The following is a 15694-nucleotide window of genomic DNA, read 5'->3' on the forward strand; positions in this document are numbered from 1 at the left end:
TGTGACAGGGATTATCAGGAACGCTCCGATCATGGTTTCAAGAGGGGAAATGAGGAGATGCCAATGGCGATCCGCTATCCAAGGACGCGTCTAATATATATGACAGAGTCGAATGATTTGTCGCTGATGCCTGAGACGTGCGCGTGCTTAGCAAACAAACTGACACATCGTTTCTGGTACGGTAATACGCATTTTGCTCGATCTTGCATCGTACATTCATGCTCCTAAAGTTATACACCATTAAACAGCGCTTCATTCTCCCACCAACCTTCGTTGTACTCTTCTGATCTAGCTTGAGATTACGCACGCGATGGGAATGCACTTTCGCCCCATGGGTCGCAGTCGACACTGCCATCCCGCATCAGTCCATGTCTCATCAGAATTGAACAAACAGCGGCGGAAACAAGAAGAGGATGAACTGCACAATTGGCGGAATAGAGCCCAGAATGCCCCTGCACAGCTTGGCCATCCGCACGCTGCCCGTCTCCTTCTCCGCTTCGTAGTATCCGCAGACGATGCTTCCGATGAGCCAAAGTAGCAGCAAGGTCAGCATGATGGCGTACCAGGCGGCGTGCAGATGGTACGGATTGGTGCCCCAGGACTCCCAAAGGCTACGGAAGTTGTAGTAGATGATGCTCCGAACTGAGACGCCGTCGTATTGTAGTCTGTAGATCTTCTTCCATTTTACCCACTGTACAAAGAATCGAGTCAGCCATGTTGCTGTGGATGAACGGACCAAACAATTTGTTGCACAGTCGAATAGCAAGCGAAGAAGAAGCCAGAGCGATGGGCCGAGAGGAGCCCGACATACTCTGCCCCTGGCCTTTTCCTCTGCCAGCGCAAGTTCGTACGCTTCCGCAGCCTCCGCCTCTTCCTTTTCGCGGGCTTCAGCGAGAAAGTCTTCGATGTCGAGGATGAGGTATTTGGCGATGACGTCACGCTGTTTCTTGATCAGGGCGTCTTTGGCCTTTATCTCATCGGAGAGGGGCATTGTGATGTTACTGAGCGTATAGCACCTTGCGTGTGCTATAGTGAAGGCTGCTGTGGCGTGGTGGGGTTGTAAGACAAGGAGGAAGCGCGGCAGATGACCCCATTCTCTCTGGATCTCCTTTCGCTGGCCGCTTATCTGCTATCTTTCAGTGGAAGAAAGTGCGGACACCGAATGCTGAAGTCATGCTTGGGGAAGGAAGGTACGTCTCGGGTCGCCTCTGATACAGAAGCTGCCATGTCGCCATGTCCAGGTGAGAGCTCCCATTATCGAACCCAAACACTTGATTCGCCTCAAGTAGCGTTACAGGTTGAAAGCATAGCCTCAAGCCACAGCTAGATCCAAGTGTCTTGGTATTGTTTGTGGCATATCGGTCACTGCTAAGTCTTTCGGAAGGGGTACCCTTATTCCCAGCGAACATTGGTGACACGAAACGCCTTGGGCGTGTCGTCACACGACCAGAGGGCTGAGTGAATTGGCAGAGTTCAGGTGTGTTTAATGCCTGTGAAAATGTCTTGCTATTGTTCTGTCCAAGTTGATGAAAAGAGCGAGGTGGCCGTGGTTTTCTGCCAAGCAGCGGACATAAGCTCAAGTGCACCCCCACTATGGCCTTCAACTTCATTCGCGCCTGGCTCAAGGTCATCCTCCTGTCGCCATATCGTCTACTGCGCGCATTGCTAGCCACGACCGCAAATTCTGTTAACCCCAAGGCAAGAGGCATAAAGGGAAAGATGCCAAAATACTATCACGACGACGAGGCGTGGGCGGACATTGTGCCACTTCCACAGGATGACGGCGGCCTGCATCCACTCGCTGCCATCGCGTACTCGGAAGAATACAGCGAGGCCATGGGCTACCTGCGCGCCGTCATGGCGAAGAACGAGTTCAGCGAGAGAGTCCTTGGCCTTACTGAGCACATCATCAGCATGAACCCAGCACACTACACTGTCTGGTAAGTCCGACACTCGGTCGAGTCGCGGAGTTTCGGAGGAGACGCTGGTGTTCAGTCGCGCGAGGAGCTCTCCAACATCTGCACTACTAACACCCCGCAGGCTCTACCGCGCCAAAACCATCTCGGAGATCGGGCGATCACTGAAAGACGAAATCGCATGGCTCAACCCGACCGCACTCAAGCACCTCAAGAACTACCAGATCTGGCACCACCGCCATACCATCATCGACGAGCTCGGCTCATGCGAGGGCGAACCAGAATTCATAAACTCTATGCTGGAGCTTGACTCCAAGAACTACCATGTGTGGAGCTACAGGCAATGGTTGGTCAAGCGCTTCGATCTGTTTGACAAGCCTGAGGAGCTAGAGTGGACACACAGCATGATCGAGGAGGATGTGCGCAACAACTCTGCCTGGAATCATCGCTACTACCTAGTTGTTGGCGGCCGCGAGGGAAAGCCGAGTGCCGATCTTGTGGAACGGGAGATAGAGTATGTTTCTGTTGTCCCTATAAGCTGCTCGACTATACTAAGCCTACCAGGTACACCAAAGCAGCCATCCGGAAAGCTCCTCAGAACCAGAGCACATGGAACTACATCTTGGGCATCATTCGCGCAGCGGAACTTCCCAAGTCGACTCTCAAGGACTTTGCGGGTGAATTCGCTGATGTGCGGAAGCCAGACGATGTCCACTCGAGCCACGCCCTCGATCTTCTAGCGGACATATATGCGGAAGAAGAAGATAGCAAAGAGAATGCGGAGAAAGCCCTGGAGCTTTTGGCCACCAAGTACGACCCGATCCGCGCAAACTACTGGAACTTCAGGAAAGGCCTCCTCGATCACCCGAAGGTTGCTGCTTAAATCCCAGTGTTAGCGTAAACTTGAAAAGCATCACAGAGATACCCAATTAGCGTTTTTAATACCGTTTGCGGATCCGCGTCATGTGTTCGGACGTCCGCATGCAAACTTCATTCTGGGGAAGCCCTGTCTGAAATGACGATAGCTATCGAAGGAAAGCTGGATAGTGAAGGGAGCATGGACGCGTCTTCCACTGAAATGCGAGAGTTTTCCTTTCCGTCGGGGATCCCTCGCGCCAATTCCGCGACCCCATCGTGTCATCCTAACATCAGCCTCCCAGCCAACCCCGTCTTCACTGTTTCGCCGAGTTGTTATCGGTTCCGAGCCTTCTGGACTGACCACCCGCATGGACAGCTGATGCGCGTCCTCTGATAGGCAAGATGGCGCCAAGTCCACCACTGTTTCGAGGCGGCAAACCCAGGCAGAAAATAGTCCCGCCGTTGATAACCGCTTCTGGAAATCCAAACCCTGGCCCAAGCTGCTGAGTACCGGTCTCATGCTTGTGTCATTTTGCAGTGGCAGCGTGGTCGCTTGTTCCTTATCGAGTATCTATAGGGTAATTTATGCACTTTATAGGGTAATCGATACAACATATCGTAGATTCGGTGTGCCACCATGCTTCCTTACCCCTCTGGCCCATCGACATGGACACTAGGGTTGCGGGTGCTTGCGGAGCGATAAGAAATCATCGTAAAGATAAAGGAAAGGCTCTGGTGCCCTCGAATTCAGATCAACAAAGAGTTTCTGAACGTCAAACACCGAGCTTCTTGTCTACCTATTCCTGAGTCTACGCTTGCTTCTAATACCTTTCTGTGATACCCCATTCTGTTTCCATACTTCGTCATGGCTGTTAAGGAGTGCTACGTCAACGAGGAGCCCCAGCAAAGCCCTTGGGTGCAAACTCCGTTGAGAGAGTCGTACGCATTATCAGAAGCAGCAGGATGGTACGGTCACACTTCCTCTTCACCCGTTACCCCTCCACCCCTCCATGGCATATCATGTCATCAACTTTGAAGAAAAGGGAATTCTAAATCGTAGAAGCAGAATCTTCCTCAAGCTGGAGAATCTCCAACCCTCTGGATCATTCAAGTCAAGGTAAGCATTCGCCGATTGCAGACACTACCTAACACAAGTGCTAACACCTGGACAGAGGCATTGGCAACTACATCCTCCGCCGTCTCGAAGAACTCCCACAAGGCTCGCGCCCTCACATCTTCGCATCCAGCGGCGGCAATGCAGGGCTCGCTGCTGTTCACTCGGCTCGTGCTCTCAACTTGCCTTGCACTGTTGTCGTACCAACCTCCACAGCACCATTGATGGTAGCCAAGCTACGAGCAGCAGGTGCATATGAAGTCATTCAGTATGGTGCAGCTTGGAAAGATGCAGATGCATACCTTAAGGAGCACATCATACCCTACGTACGGAACCCTCTATATCCCAGACAAGGCGAGAGGCTGACACAATCTGCAGGCACAGACAGAAACCATCTACTGCCCACCCTTTGATCACCCAGATATCTGGCAAGGAAACAGTACCTGCATGGACGAGATCGCCGCTCAGCTTGGCGAGCCCGACGTGTTGATCTGCTCTGTCGGCGGCGGTGGTTTGATCAACGGTATCTGTCAATCCATGGACAACCATCAAATGAGCAAGACAACCATTCTCGCCTTGGAGACCGCTGGTGCCGAGAGCTTGAATGCAGCACTTCAAGCCAAGGAAGTTATCACATTGCCCAAGATCACATCCCAAGCAACAAGTCTAGGCATTGCCCGTGTGACAGACGCCACATACAAATATGCCCAGCGAGGCAACGTCCGAAGCGTAGTCCTACCTGACGCAGAAGCGGCTATGGGCTGCTGGCGTCTGGCAGACGACGAACGTATCATGGTCGAGCTCGCCTGCGGCATCAATGTTGCTCTTTGCTACGACGGCCGGCTCGAGAAAGCACTTGGTCGCCCCGTTCGACCAGAAGACAAAGTTGTGATTGTGCTTTGCGGAGGAAGCAATGTCACGAGTAAGATGTTGTGCGACTGGAGGAACGAGTACGCGTACATCGAGGAAGAGACTGAAGCAAGGAGGAGGAAGAGCGATTCTGCGCTTGGCAGTGAGACTCAGAGTGAGACTGGCAGTGTGAAGGATATGGATATGGGAAATGTACCCAGTGAGTACAGCAAGCCTATTGTGATCGAGGGTATTGAGGTTGAGTGTGTGGAGTGTTCCGGCTAGGAGTTACGTCCTCTCGTTTCTCTTCTCTTCTTACGAATTTCCTTTATAGATCACGTTATATATGTAAGCGCTTTCATGACGGCGTATAATGACAAAACCTTTCTGTTTTATTCTACCTGTCTTCAATCGTCACATTTTAGCTCAAGAGTTGTCCAAATGGGTGACGCATCCCCTCGTGACTTATGCGTGCCGTCCTTGCCGTTTAAGCATCCCTCCGGAAATTTCCCCACTATTCCGATGTACACCTAACGTCAGTCTGCAAGACCAAAGGCAAAACTGCTGAAATCTCAGAGACCGCGGTCTGCCACTATCAAAATTAACGTATCCCGCCCTTTCCCCCAAGCAGCAACATACCACTAGCAGAAAAGTTCAGGGAGATGAACATCTAGAACAATGACATCTCGTACGTGGGCCCTCAAAAATACCTCTAAGGAATGTCAGGAGGATATCTAACAAACAGCAAGACTATAGTTCCACAAAGGAAGGCGGCAGAAACACATATCCCCTCCCAGACAGCCTCAATTACGATGACGTCCTCGAGATTCTGCACAATCATTCTGTGCTGTCACAAATATTCTGGCCACATTCATCCGCCAGAGTCCGTATACAGCCAGGTTCTGTGTCAAGTATGTCGAACTTCCTTATTGAGAAAGATCGGTCGGAGTTCAAAGCGTCCTTGTGTAGCCAGCCAGACGGGGTAACGTGCACCGAAGAACTACCGCTAGGGCTCAAGGTAACAACAAAGTATGTGATAGCTGGGTGCGATCAAATTGCAAGAGAGCAGAGCGTGCATGATGAAAAGGGCGGGGCTGTGTCGACTTCAGATTTGCTCAGGTTGCCCATCACTCCGCTGGATCATCAACTCTATCTGGTTGAGCAGAGATTCGCAACTGCTTTCAAGCTGCTTACTCCGTGGATCCAAATGAAGCAAGGCACTCTTCCTAAGACGGAGAATCTAATGGAGGTGCTGAAAAAGTTGGGTGAATCTCAGAAAGATCTCATTTCTGCATTATCGGACTTGAACGGCATTGCAACATATGTGGCTCCACATACCTCGTATGAGAAGGCTAATGATGGATAGAAAGTGAGTATCCCAATTTGTGGCAGTACCAAAGCTTACAGGGTGTGGCAGACTTGGATGTCCAACAGGAGATGGTTGTTAGGCAGCAAAGCTGGGCTCGAATTCTTCGTTACCGCTGCTGACGTGAAAGACCTTAGCGAACTTTGTGAAATGCATGTCAATGTCACTTATAAAGCCAAAGGCAACCGGTTACATAATCGAACAAGAGTAGACTAACAAGCCAACAACGGCTGCGTATGCTTTGTTCTATTGTCTCGTACGCCCTAAACAAGAACTTTGTAAGCGGTAGCATTATTCTGTCCCCTAACGCTTTGTCTCACATGCACGTAACGTTCGACTCGACCTTGACTCTTAACTTGGTTCAAAATCTTCTATGCTATTGAGGTTTATCTGGGTGGACTCTCTCGTCGTTCATTCAGTCCCAGTCACTAATCTCACGTATCTGCTTCTCACCTCATTACCAATTGCTCTAGCATCGAACAAAAAGGCGAGTCTATCCACGAAATACCGAAAGCAGGAGCATACCTGATAGGACGATTCATTTTGCCATGGCTAACCCCCGGACAGTCATTAATCCCTTTACCAAGAATGAACACCGCATGAGGCGTAACACTAAAAGCACTAAATGGATCACAGCTGGCCCTTCAACAACAGCTGCAAGAAACATTGATGTTGAAAATCAAACCTCGAAACGCATTTTTCGAGAAATTATCTCGCCGAGCAGCGTCGAAGATACTTCTGTTAGGCGGCACGAGCCGCTGTCAATAATAAATGATTTCAAAACAACGCCACTAGAGTCTACTGCAGTTCGTACTAATGTCTCAAATCGGGACACTCCGTTATCAACACTCAAACTCATTGACTTCTCGATGCTCGAGCGAACTATGAAGGAACCGGAAGTGAATTTACCTCCTCATTGCCCAGCTTCAATAGACGACCATAACTCAAGCACCAACAGTTCATGGCAGAAACAGGATTTACACCAGTCGTATGTTACGGGTTCGGCTACATGCTCGAAGCACGTACACGCTCAGCCGCAAGCTACCGAACATTCAACGCCGTTGTTCCGCGCCGCTAAGGAGATCTACCAAGCAGGTCCTAAGGGCGAGGGGCAGAAAGTGTGGGAAGCGTATCAGCAGGCACGAAATCATAGACGAGCTAACGATGAACCATCTCAGAACATGTCATCTGAACCAACGACTAGGAAAATAAATACAGCATGCCTACCTCTTCCATCATCAACAAGCCCCAATGAAGCACTCTTCCCACCACTACGACCACGAACACCACAAAATCAAAGCGGACGCAAAGAAAAGGAATCTGGGAGTCCGGATCTGAGAAGAGACTCCGGCTTCTCCAGCTCGAGCTATGACGTGCCTGTAGCTATTCATAAGCATGTACAACGCATTGTCGATTTGAACAAACCTCTTCCTCCTGTTCCACCGATACAAGCGCCTCCAAAGGTACGAAATCCCAAGGCCAGAACATCACGAGATGCTCAACAGTGCACTGAGAAAGAGACGGCCCATACGTGGTGGAAGCATTCGCCTTCTAAGGCACCTCAAACCTTGAAGTCCAAGATCTCTCATCCTGGTCCACTAATGATATTGGGCGAAGGTATCGCAGTCAATGTCGCTGCAGAGTGCGGTGGAGTTGGCGGACCTGCAGCTGCCGTGTCACTTCCCGTTACGCGCACCGGCGCTCCGTTACCTCGACCGCCTAGCATCCATGAGAGGAAGAAAGAGGACAGGCGGCCTTCGCCACGAGCTTTCCACTTCCCGACAATCCATCTTAGCCCCTCGAAGAGAATTGGCAAGGGTAGTGAGAAAGAAAAGGTAGACGAAAGCGATGATTCTTACACAATACATTGGCGCGGGAGACTTGTAGGTCCTGCGTACGAAGCTGGTAAGTCATTCAAGCAAACGGCGATGGAGACTCTAGACGGTGTACATGTAGGGAAGAGGAGAAAAACTTCGGATATCAGCTTCGCGTGCCAAGGAGTAGCGAACGAACAGCTGGACAGGTATCAAGTCAGCGAACAGCCATCGAGCGATGAGGAGGATGTGTTGGTTCCTGATCCGCTTTTTTACGCTAAGAATGCCGGAATGGACAGGAAGTTCGGTTAGTTCCATGCTGAAGCTGTAGATACTAAGGTCCTCTTGGCATCCGAGCCTATCTGTAGAGTGCGAGAATGAACCCACTGCGTCATTCTTGTCCTCGTCCTTTGGTCAGTTCATTGTAAAAATTCCAAGCAAGCATCATCGTGCGCTTGTATTCATTACCTACCCTCAATGGGCTTCGTCGTTTGACTAAAATTGCATGTTCTTGTCTGACGTCGAACTTCTACTTTTATCACGTTTCTTTCTTCCAACATCCATGTTGTATCGCCCTATGTAGTCTCCGTCACATATGGCTATTAATACCACTGTTCCTGGAAGGGCAGCGAGAGGAAAGGCAGAATCGACCAAAGTGTCGTACGACCACACAAGTTTTCGGCCCCAGTGACGACAAATACATCAGAAAGCAGTGTGTCTTCCTGCACGAACAATATCAAAGCGACAAGGAAGAGGACGCACTCGAATGAGGTATTCCCAGCGAAAAGGAAGCGAGACTAAAAGAAGGTAAAATTGTTTCGAAACCGGTTGCACGGCCGTTTAGGCCCCGGCTGATCACCTTGCATCCGGTGGGGAACGGATGGTCCCAGTGTAGTGAGATTATCGGCATGGGAATGAGGATATGCATGAAATAGGATATTATTAGGTTGATGAAGATGGGAGGTTGGTAAGACCTAGCTGCTAGCACGGCAAGTGGGAGTGGCAAAAGCGAGTGCAGGCGGCACGATGAAGCGAAGGGAGATGGGAATATTCTTGGGCTGTAGAGTGCAGAGATTTGGCTCAGACTCGTGCTCCCTGACATTCGTGGAAGGGCGTTGTTGTTTCGACTATGAGGTAGAGTGAGCTGAGACCGATAACTGCTTGCACCATGGGCGTCTGCATGATGGGACGGCCCTGGGGCGTAGTCGGTGCGGCGGAATGGGCGCAGCCCATGGTAGCTTCTCTTCGCTCGAAAGATACACTCAGGCGACGATGCCACCCACCAAGATCAACGTGGCCTCGTGAATTATTCGGATGCGCCAGCGGAAGGACGATAGTTCCCTGTTGGCAGCGTGCAGCATCGTTGCCATGGTCTCATACTACCCCACGATGCAGCCGTGGACCAAAATAACCGTGCAGCAAGAAACGAAACGAAACAAAACTACCTCAAGGCAGTTAGAGGGCCGAGGGAATGCAGGTAAATGTCTGGATGGGGTGCTAGCAAGGCGATCCGAGAAGACTTGGCATAGGTTGTGCCTGGTCGTGCAGGCTCTAGCTGGGTGACGGCTCTGATAGGCGCAGAAGACCCTGGGCACACAATGCAGCAGCGCTCACATCACCACGTACCGGCATTGACAGTTGCTTACAGCCAAGGCGTCTTGAAATTGATCCAGACAGGCTGCTGATGAAGTGGCAGCGGACACGCGGATGGCTTTATGTCGTTGCAGCTGGCGTCACCAAGTTGGACCGAGTGTGCGACAGCGTCTGGTCTTTTGCGGTGCTGGAGAGAGTCGAAGTCGGCTTTGGACTCGACGGTGGTGTGGGCCGCTATCAAAGCGGGGCGGCGCCTTCCCTCTCGTCTTGGGAGCTCCTTCCCGCCGCCATTGGTCGTCAGGTAATCCTGCGCGCTTCCCGCAAGCTTAATCTGCCCTAGCGCACACTCTGTTTAATGCACTGTCCCTGCACCCTTCAACCACTCACCGGCGACAATCACCATGTCGCGTTTTGCAGGCGTCAAACGTCTTGCACTTATTGGGTGTCAGCAAATCTATGCCCTGCCGACCGCGACGCCAACTCGCTGGGCAGACTTCGCTCCCGAGGGCACGAGGCGTGGTAGCATGGTCCCGTCTCTCGTTTTTCCTATACCTCTGAGGGTCCTCGCAACGGCTCGAGGCGCAAGAGAAGACACGCACGACTGACCCATCTGACAGCCGTGGGAGATAAACAGCCATCGCCACGCTGACAGACAGCATAAGCACCTTGTCAGACTTGCCCATAAACCAGCTTCTTCCCGCTGCAGTGTTCAGGCCTGGATGCGCATCGTTTGTAAATCGTTTATTGACTTCACCCGGGCGTCTATTTCTGGGCCACCACTCCCCTCTCTCCTCTGCGCGCCATTGGCATCCAGCTCGTCTCCCAAGACAGCCTATCAGACGGCCACCTGCAGTACTCCCAGCAGCCTTCTTCTAGGCGCCATACATTTAGAACGTTGTAAGTACCCGCCCGCTTTCCCATCGCAACCTTCTCCACCTGCTACCATCCGTGCTCCCCACTATCCAATCCTCGACCGTTCCCTCTTCCAAGCGCCCCGAGTCTATAAGCCCAGCGCTTCGCCCATTGCCAGACCTTTTCTTTTCTCCAGCAGGTCTCTTATTGTAATACGTCGTGCGTCTTTTATCAAGTGTCTCTCTTAACCTCTTGCGACTGGTCTAAGCTGGGCTGGATTCTAGTCGTTGTCGTTTTGTTGCACATTCCTACCTGTCTCTCCTCCGTCTCCACTACATGAAAGCCTCCAACTTCCTCGAGTGAACCTTGGAAAGTTTTAGAATGGCCGCCAACGATAAGAAGATTACCCAGATTACGATTGAAAGACGAAGCTCCAAAGACTCTCTCGACGTCAGGACACCACGCACAGCACGCTTCGCCGAAGCAACATCAGTCCACTCGCCGGTTGATCCTCCTCGGTCACCTTTCGAGTACCCAACCAACCACTACAAGCCACAACCTCAGATCGCAGATACAGGCTTCGGCTACATGCAATCCGTCGAGATGGAAGAGACCGATCGGAGGTACCTTCCTCCACCAACGCCAAAGACTCCCCTCAAGAGCGCGTTGAAGTCGCCTGGCGCTCCTCCACGGACACCAGGTGGTGCAATGTCAATCATGAGCCCTACCTTTCGGGAAGAGCATCAGCTTGAGAAGCGGGAGGCATTGACGGACAGGGAGCAAGCAAAGGACTTGGTACGTCTGTGGTCAATATTGAGTTCAGTACAGTTGCTAACAATACCTAGAAAATCAAAGTTCGTGTTCGACTAGCTAAAATCTTCCTGCGAGGCATCAACTTTGCTTGCTCGCTCATTGTTCTTGCCATGGTTGCAAGTGCTTTCGCTATCTTCAACGCCACAAAGACTCTCGCGCCAAGGAACGGCCTACCACCATGGGCCGACAACACCAAAGTCTGGCCTCAAATCCTCTTGCTCTCGATCGCCTGTGTTTCTCTGGTTATGTCCATCTTCGTCATCATCGCCTACTGGAGAGGAGGTCATCATCGGGCTGAAAAGGTTGCCGCGTACTACACAGTCTTTGCTGTCGGGTTTTTCATCTTCAGTATCGTCATGTGGGGTGTTGGTGCAGCCGCGTTCAACCAAAGTAAAGCGCAGAACAACAACAAGGATATGTGGGGCTGGTCTTGCGTTGACAACAAGCGACGACACCTTTTCGAAGACGACATTGCTTATGGCCTTGTCTGCCGTCTCCAGGTAAGCACAATACCTTTGTTACGATAAAGGAAGCCAGGTACTAACAATCTACTAGAACTGGGCGCTTGTCTGCTGCATCATCGAAGTCGTAATCGAGGTTCTTGTTATCGCCATCTACGGAATCGTCTTCTACCGCTTCTGGTCCAAGCGCAAGCTTCGCAAGTCCATGGCCATGCGCGACCGTGCCCGATCTGATCTCTACCTTGCCCAGCTCCGCTCGCAATCTGCACCCAATACCCCTGGCTTTGGTCCCATGTCTCCCCGCTCAGGCGGTTGGCGCCCACCTCCAGGCCACCCAATGTACGTTGACCCGCACTCTGCAGCGGAAGCTGGCGAGAGCGACAAGGTGCAGTACGCATACGCGCGCGAGATTGCCCAACCCCAGCCATTCACCCTCCAGGCGCCGCCTATCAAGGTCACTGGTGCAACACCAAGAATGGAGCAAGACGGCTTCGATTCTGCACCAGTACGGACTGGCACCGTATCGCCACCACTACCATCCCCAGGATTCCAAGAAAGGAGGAACGATCACGTCGATGCCGCACCAGGTGAACAGCAGTATGCTGCTGTTCCCATCCCCGGTGCTTACACACCGCTAGCATCGCCTTCATACCCACCACCACAGCAACAGCAGCCCACTGGCTTTGACTTTGGGTCTTCAGTGACCGGTCAGCGATAAGCTTTTGAGCTTGCTGTTCGCGCGTGTGTATGTTGATTTGTTGATTTAGCGCGCATCGTACCCTTTCTCTTCTCAATCAATCTGGAATCTGGTTGCATGGATTTTGCGAAACGATATCAGGAAATGTACATTCTTCCACCTTTTCAAGCGAGGCTTCGGCCTGGGCTTATTTTTTCCTTTGTTTTACTGTCTATCGCTAATCTGGTCGGTGTTCTTGGGCTGGGATTTTAAGATACCTTTGAAGTAAAATGCCTCTTCACTACGCCTCTCGTTGTATGACATGGGGGTTGTGGAATTACTACAACAGAACAGAGTCGAATAAGATTTATCGCGATCTCTGAGAATGCTAGATGCAATATCAAGATCTTGCCTTTCGTACATCATTGTTCTTTTTGTGCATATGTCGTGATTGATGCTACTACAATCTTCAATACATAATGTAACACAGACTTCGACATTATTTCCTTTTGCGTCACGTGTCTATTGAACCATTGCATTACTCCCACCATCTTCCGATCCCTCTCAAATTAACGCAAACCCACGCCTCACAATTAATGTCAAGCACTACGCCACGCACACAGCCTGAGCGTCACGCCAAACTACTCCGCTGTGATCCAAGGCCGCAGAACAGGCCTACAGGGTTTGCAACCGCCCAGCTCTCTTTAACGCTCGGGATGCCTGTGGCACAGCGCATGAACATGCGATTACGCAATAGCGTGGCTGAGCACCGAGTGGACTTGAGGATATATGTTCAACGACGATATATTTATCATGTATTTACCATGACTACATGACTAGTTTTAGGTGGATCATTTTGTGTAAAGAGATAGTGCTAGGACGAACATCGTCACGATCAGAAGACGTCTATCCATTGAGCATGCAAGCATAAAGTGACAAGATACTCATGAATCGTTGTCATATGTGGAGGGCCTAGCCTTCGTAGAGGTGTCGCTTGCGAATCTAGACGGAATGTTCATCGTGACCTAAATCTCGTAATGCACAGCCATCACACTCGTCCAGCACAGACATGTAGATCAAGTGTTGATGGCATTGAGGTATCTGGGTGTACTAGTCGGACCCTGTCATGTCAGTACAACACAAACAGACACATCACATGCGACAACAAAGAGCATGAGGATGATCACACAATGGTTATGCGGAACATTCACCCAAGTGAAGCCTCCATTGCTTTTGTGATCGTAGACCCGCTCGTTAGAGACAAGGTCGCTCCATTGATAGGCCGCAAGTTCAATGCTTGCTCTTTTGTAAGATACATTCCAGGACTCCGTAGGACCGAACCCCCCGAGACCGAAAATGCTGGTGATCGTGCAAAATCTTCACTTCGTTCCTTTCCCCCCAAATCGACGATACGTTTATCGGACGATACCCTCGAATCGGTTCTTGTACCACTTGATGGTCTCCTGTTGGTTGACCTTGTGGGAAGCGCCGATCTTGCTCTGGCACCTCCTGCGCTTGGCAACACGCTCACCGGGGCGGGTCATGCAGACGTAGAAGTCCATACCGTAGATACTGCTCCAGTCAGCCAATGTTTCCCTCTCTCACTCAGGATCCAGATTCCACATACCCAATGCTGGGGTCGTACTTGATACCCAAGTCGATGTGCTCGCTGATACCGAAACCGAAGTTGCCAGACTCTGAGAAGTTGCGCTTGCGGAGCTCGTACTCCTTGACCTTGAGACCACGCTCGAGGATCTCCTCGGCCTTGGGGCCACGGACGGTGACGTGGACGGCGATCTTTTCGTTCCTTCGGATACCGAAAGTACGGACGGTGTAGCGGGCCTTGGAGTAGACGGGAGTTTGACCGGACAGCTGCTCGAGCACCTTGGCGGCACGAGTGAGACGATCACCAGACTCGCCGACGGAGATGTTGAGGACGAGCTTCTGGATGCGGAGCTCCCGCATGGGGTTGGAGGCCTTGGAGTCGGACTGTCATGGCTGTTAGTTTGCGCAGAGCAATTGGCGATGGTGGTGCGGTGCGTACCATGGTGATGACTGCGGAGGTTAGTAGTCGTTGGGTGGGTTGTCGTGTCGCTGGTGTTGAAGTCGCGGTAAAATGATTTTGGCACCTGGGAGCGGATGTGTGCGAAGCGAGCCAAGCCCGCCGTGCACGTGCCAGGCCGCGATGCGGTAGCTACGAACTCTTTGATCGCGAACAAACAGCTCTATACGCCCCGCCCATTGCCAACGTCGAGGGGACAATCTCTCCATACTCTTACCCACCAGTCTTCTGAGCTTCAAGTCGTCCTCGGACGCGCACTACCAATCATGTCTGGCGCCGCAAACCGACAGGGAAAGATGGTAAGTAAATCTGCCTAGCAGCTCGAGTCCTTGGCCTGAGAGAAGACGCGCATAGAAACTGACTGACGCCTGGTGATATAGCAAAATCTAGTAAGCGCTCCAGATTCCGCTCATAGTCGCATGCAACTCACAGAACCAGATCAACTACCGCATGAAAGTTACTCTGCAGGATGGCAGACAAATGGTCGGGCAGATGCTCGCATTCGACAAGGTCAGCGTCGCCCGCCGTTTCCCCCTCTACTCTGCTGACCAGCTCTGCAGCACATGAACCTCGTTCTCGCCGACACAGAAGAGTTCCGACGCACACGAAGAAGGGGCAAGGCCGCACCCGGCGCAACCCAGCAAGTCACCGAGACTGAAGAGCGACGCGCAATTGGACTTACCATCATTCGTGGCGCGCATGTAATCTCGTTATCTGTCGACGGACCACCGCCTGCAGACCCTGCCGCGCGACTTGGCGCGAGCGCTGGAGGACCATCTACTGCTGCCGCGCTGGCTGCAGGACCCGGTGTTGCTCGTCCTGCCGGACGTGGTCTCCCAGTCGGTCTTACTGGGCCAGCTCCTGGTGTTGGAGGCCCCGGCCCTGGGTTCGGAGGCGGTTTCCCAGGCGCACCTGGAGGCTTCGGAGGCCCGCCTGGCTTCCCTGGTCGTGGCGGCCCTCCAGGTGGACCACGTACGTTCCCCTTGAGCATATCTTGAGAACACCTGCTAACCATCTACAGCTGGATTCCCTCCCGCTGGTGGACCTCCCGGATTCGGAGCACCACCAGGCTTCGGTGGACCGCCCGGCTTCCCTGGTCGTGGTGGACCTCCTGGTTTCGGTGGCAGATAAAAGGACAATGAACGATCATAATGAAATATCGCTAGAAAGATTTGGCATTGGACCATCGAACACGGCGCGTGCCCATACCACACATCTCAGGAGATACCTTGGAAGAGGACCAAACTCACGTCCAACACGTCGCAAGGGACTGCGTGTCCCTAAATTGCGTTACAATCAGCGATTGTGAGGAGCACCGGC

At 51.9% G+C, this 15694-nt stretch overlaps 6 protein-coding genes across 6 annotated transcripts; 4 read left to right on the forward strand and 2 right to left on the reverse strand.

Annotated features, from left to right (window-relative positions):
* Positions 1-376: 376 nt before the first annotated feature.
* J4E82_003272 (uncharacterized protein) lies at positions 377-991 on the reverse strand (the record flags this gene model as incomplete). The annotated part of the gene is made up of 2 exons (XM_051729561.1): positions 377-691; positions 812-991. 2 exons carry the CDS (start codon positions 989-991, stop codon positions 377-379), a joined length of 495 nt encoding a protein of 164 aa, XP_051590595.1.
* A 602-nt stretch (positions 992-1593) lies between these two features.
* On the forward strand, positions 1594-2799 carry J4E82_003273 (uncharacterized protein; the record flags this gene model as incomplete). Its single annotated transcript, XM_051729562.1, has 3 exons — positions 1594-1940; positions 2041-2430; positions 2481-2799. The coding sequence occupies 3 exons, from the start codon at positions 1594-1596 to the stop codon at positions 2797-2799; spliced, it is 1056 nt and encodes a 351-aa protein (XP_051590596.1).
* Positions 2800-3639: 840 nt separating this feature from the next.
* Positions 3640-5022, forward strand: J4E82_003274 (uncharacterized protein; the record flags this gene model as incomplete). Its single annotated transcript, XM_051729563.1, has 4 exons — positions 3640-3740; positions 3838-3891; positions 3947-4214; positions 4267-5022. 4 exons carry the CDS (start codon positions 3640-3642, stop codon positions 5020-5022), a joined length of 1179 nt encoding a protein of 392 aa, XP_051590597.1.
* A 5721-nt stretch (positions 5023-10743) lies between these two features.
* On the forward strand, positions 10744-12354 carry J4E82_003275 (uncharacterized protein; the record flags this gene model as incomplete). Its single annotated transcript, XM_051729564.1, has 3 exons — positions 10744-11157; positions 11208-11675; positions 11731-12354. The coding sequence occupies 3 exons, from the start codon at positions 10744-10746 to the stop codon at positions 12352-12354; spliced, it is 1506 nt and encodes a 501-aa protein (XP_051590598.1).
* Positions 12355-13727: 1373 nt separating this feature from the next.
* Positions 13728-14359, reverse strand: RPL11 (60S ribosomal protein L11; the record flags this gene model as incomplete). The annotated part of the gene is made up of 3 exons (XM_051729565.1): positions 13728-13884; positions 13940-14301; positions 14357-14359. The coding sequence occupies 3 exons, from the start codon at positions 14357-14359 to the stop codon at positions 13728-13730; spliced, it is 522 nt and encodes a 173-aa protein (XP_051590599.1).
* Positions 14360-14640: 281 nt separating this feature from the next.
* Positions 14641-15505, forward strand: J4E82_003277 (uncharacterized protein; the record flags this gene model as incomplete). The annotated part of the gene is made up of 4 exons (XM_051729566.1): positions 14641-14673; positions 14813-14884; positions 14935-15346; positions 15396-15505. The coding sequence occupies 4 exons, from the start codon at positions 14641-14643 to the stop codon at positions 15503-15505; spliced, it is 627 nt and encodes a 208-aa protein (XP_051590600.1).
* Positions 15506-15694: the final 189 nt, after the last annotated feature.

The sequence above is a fragment of the Alternaria postmessia genome, assembly GCF_024291825.1.
Source record: "Alternaria postmessia strain BMP 2775 chromosome Unknown scaffold_14, whole genome shotgun sequence".
Classification (NCBI taxonomy): Eukaryota; Fungi; Ascomycota; class Dothideomycetes; order Pleosporales; family Pleosporaceae; genus Alternaria; species Alternaria postmessia.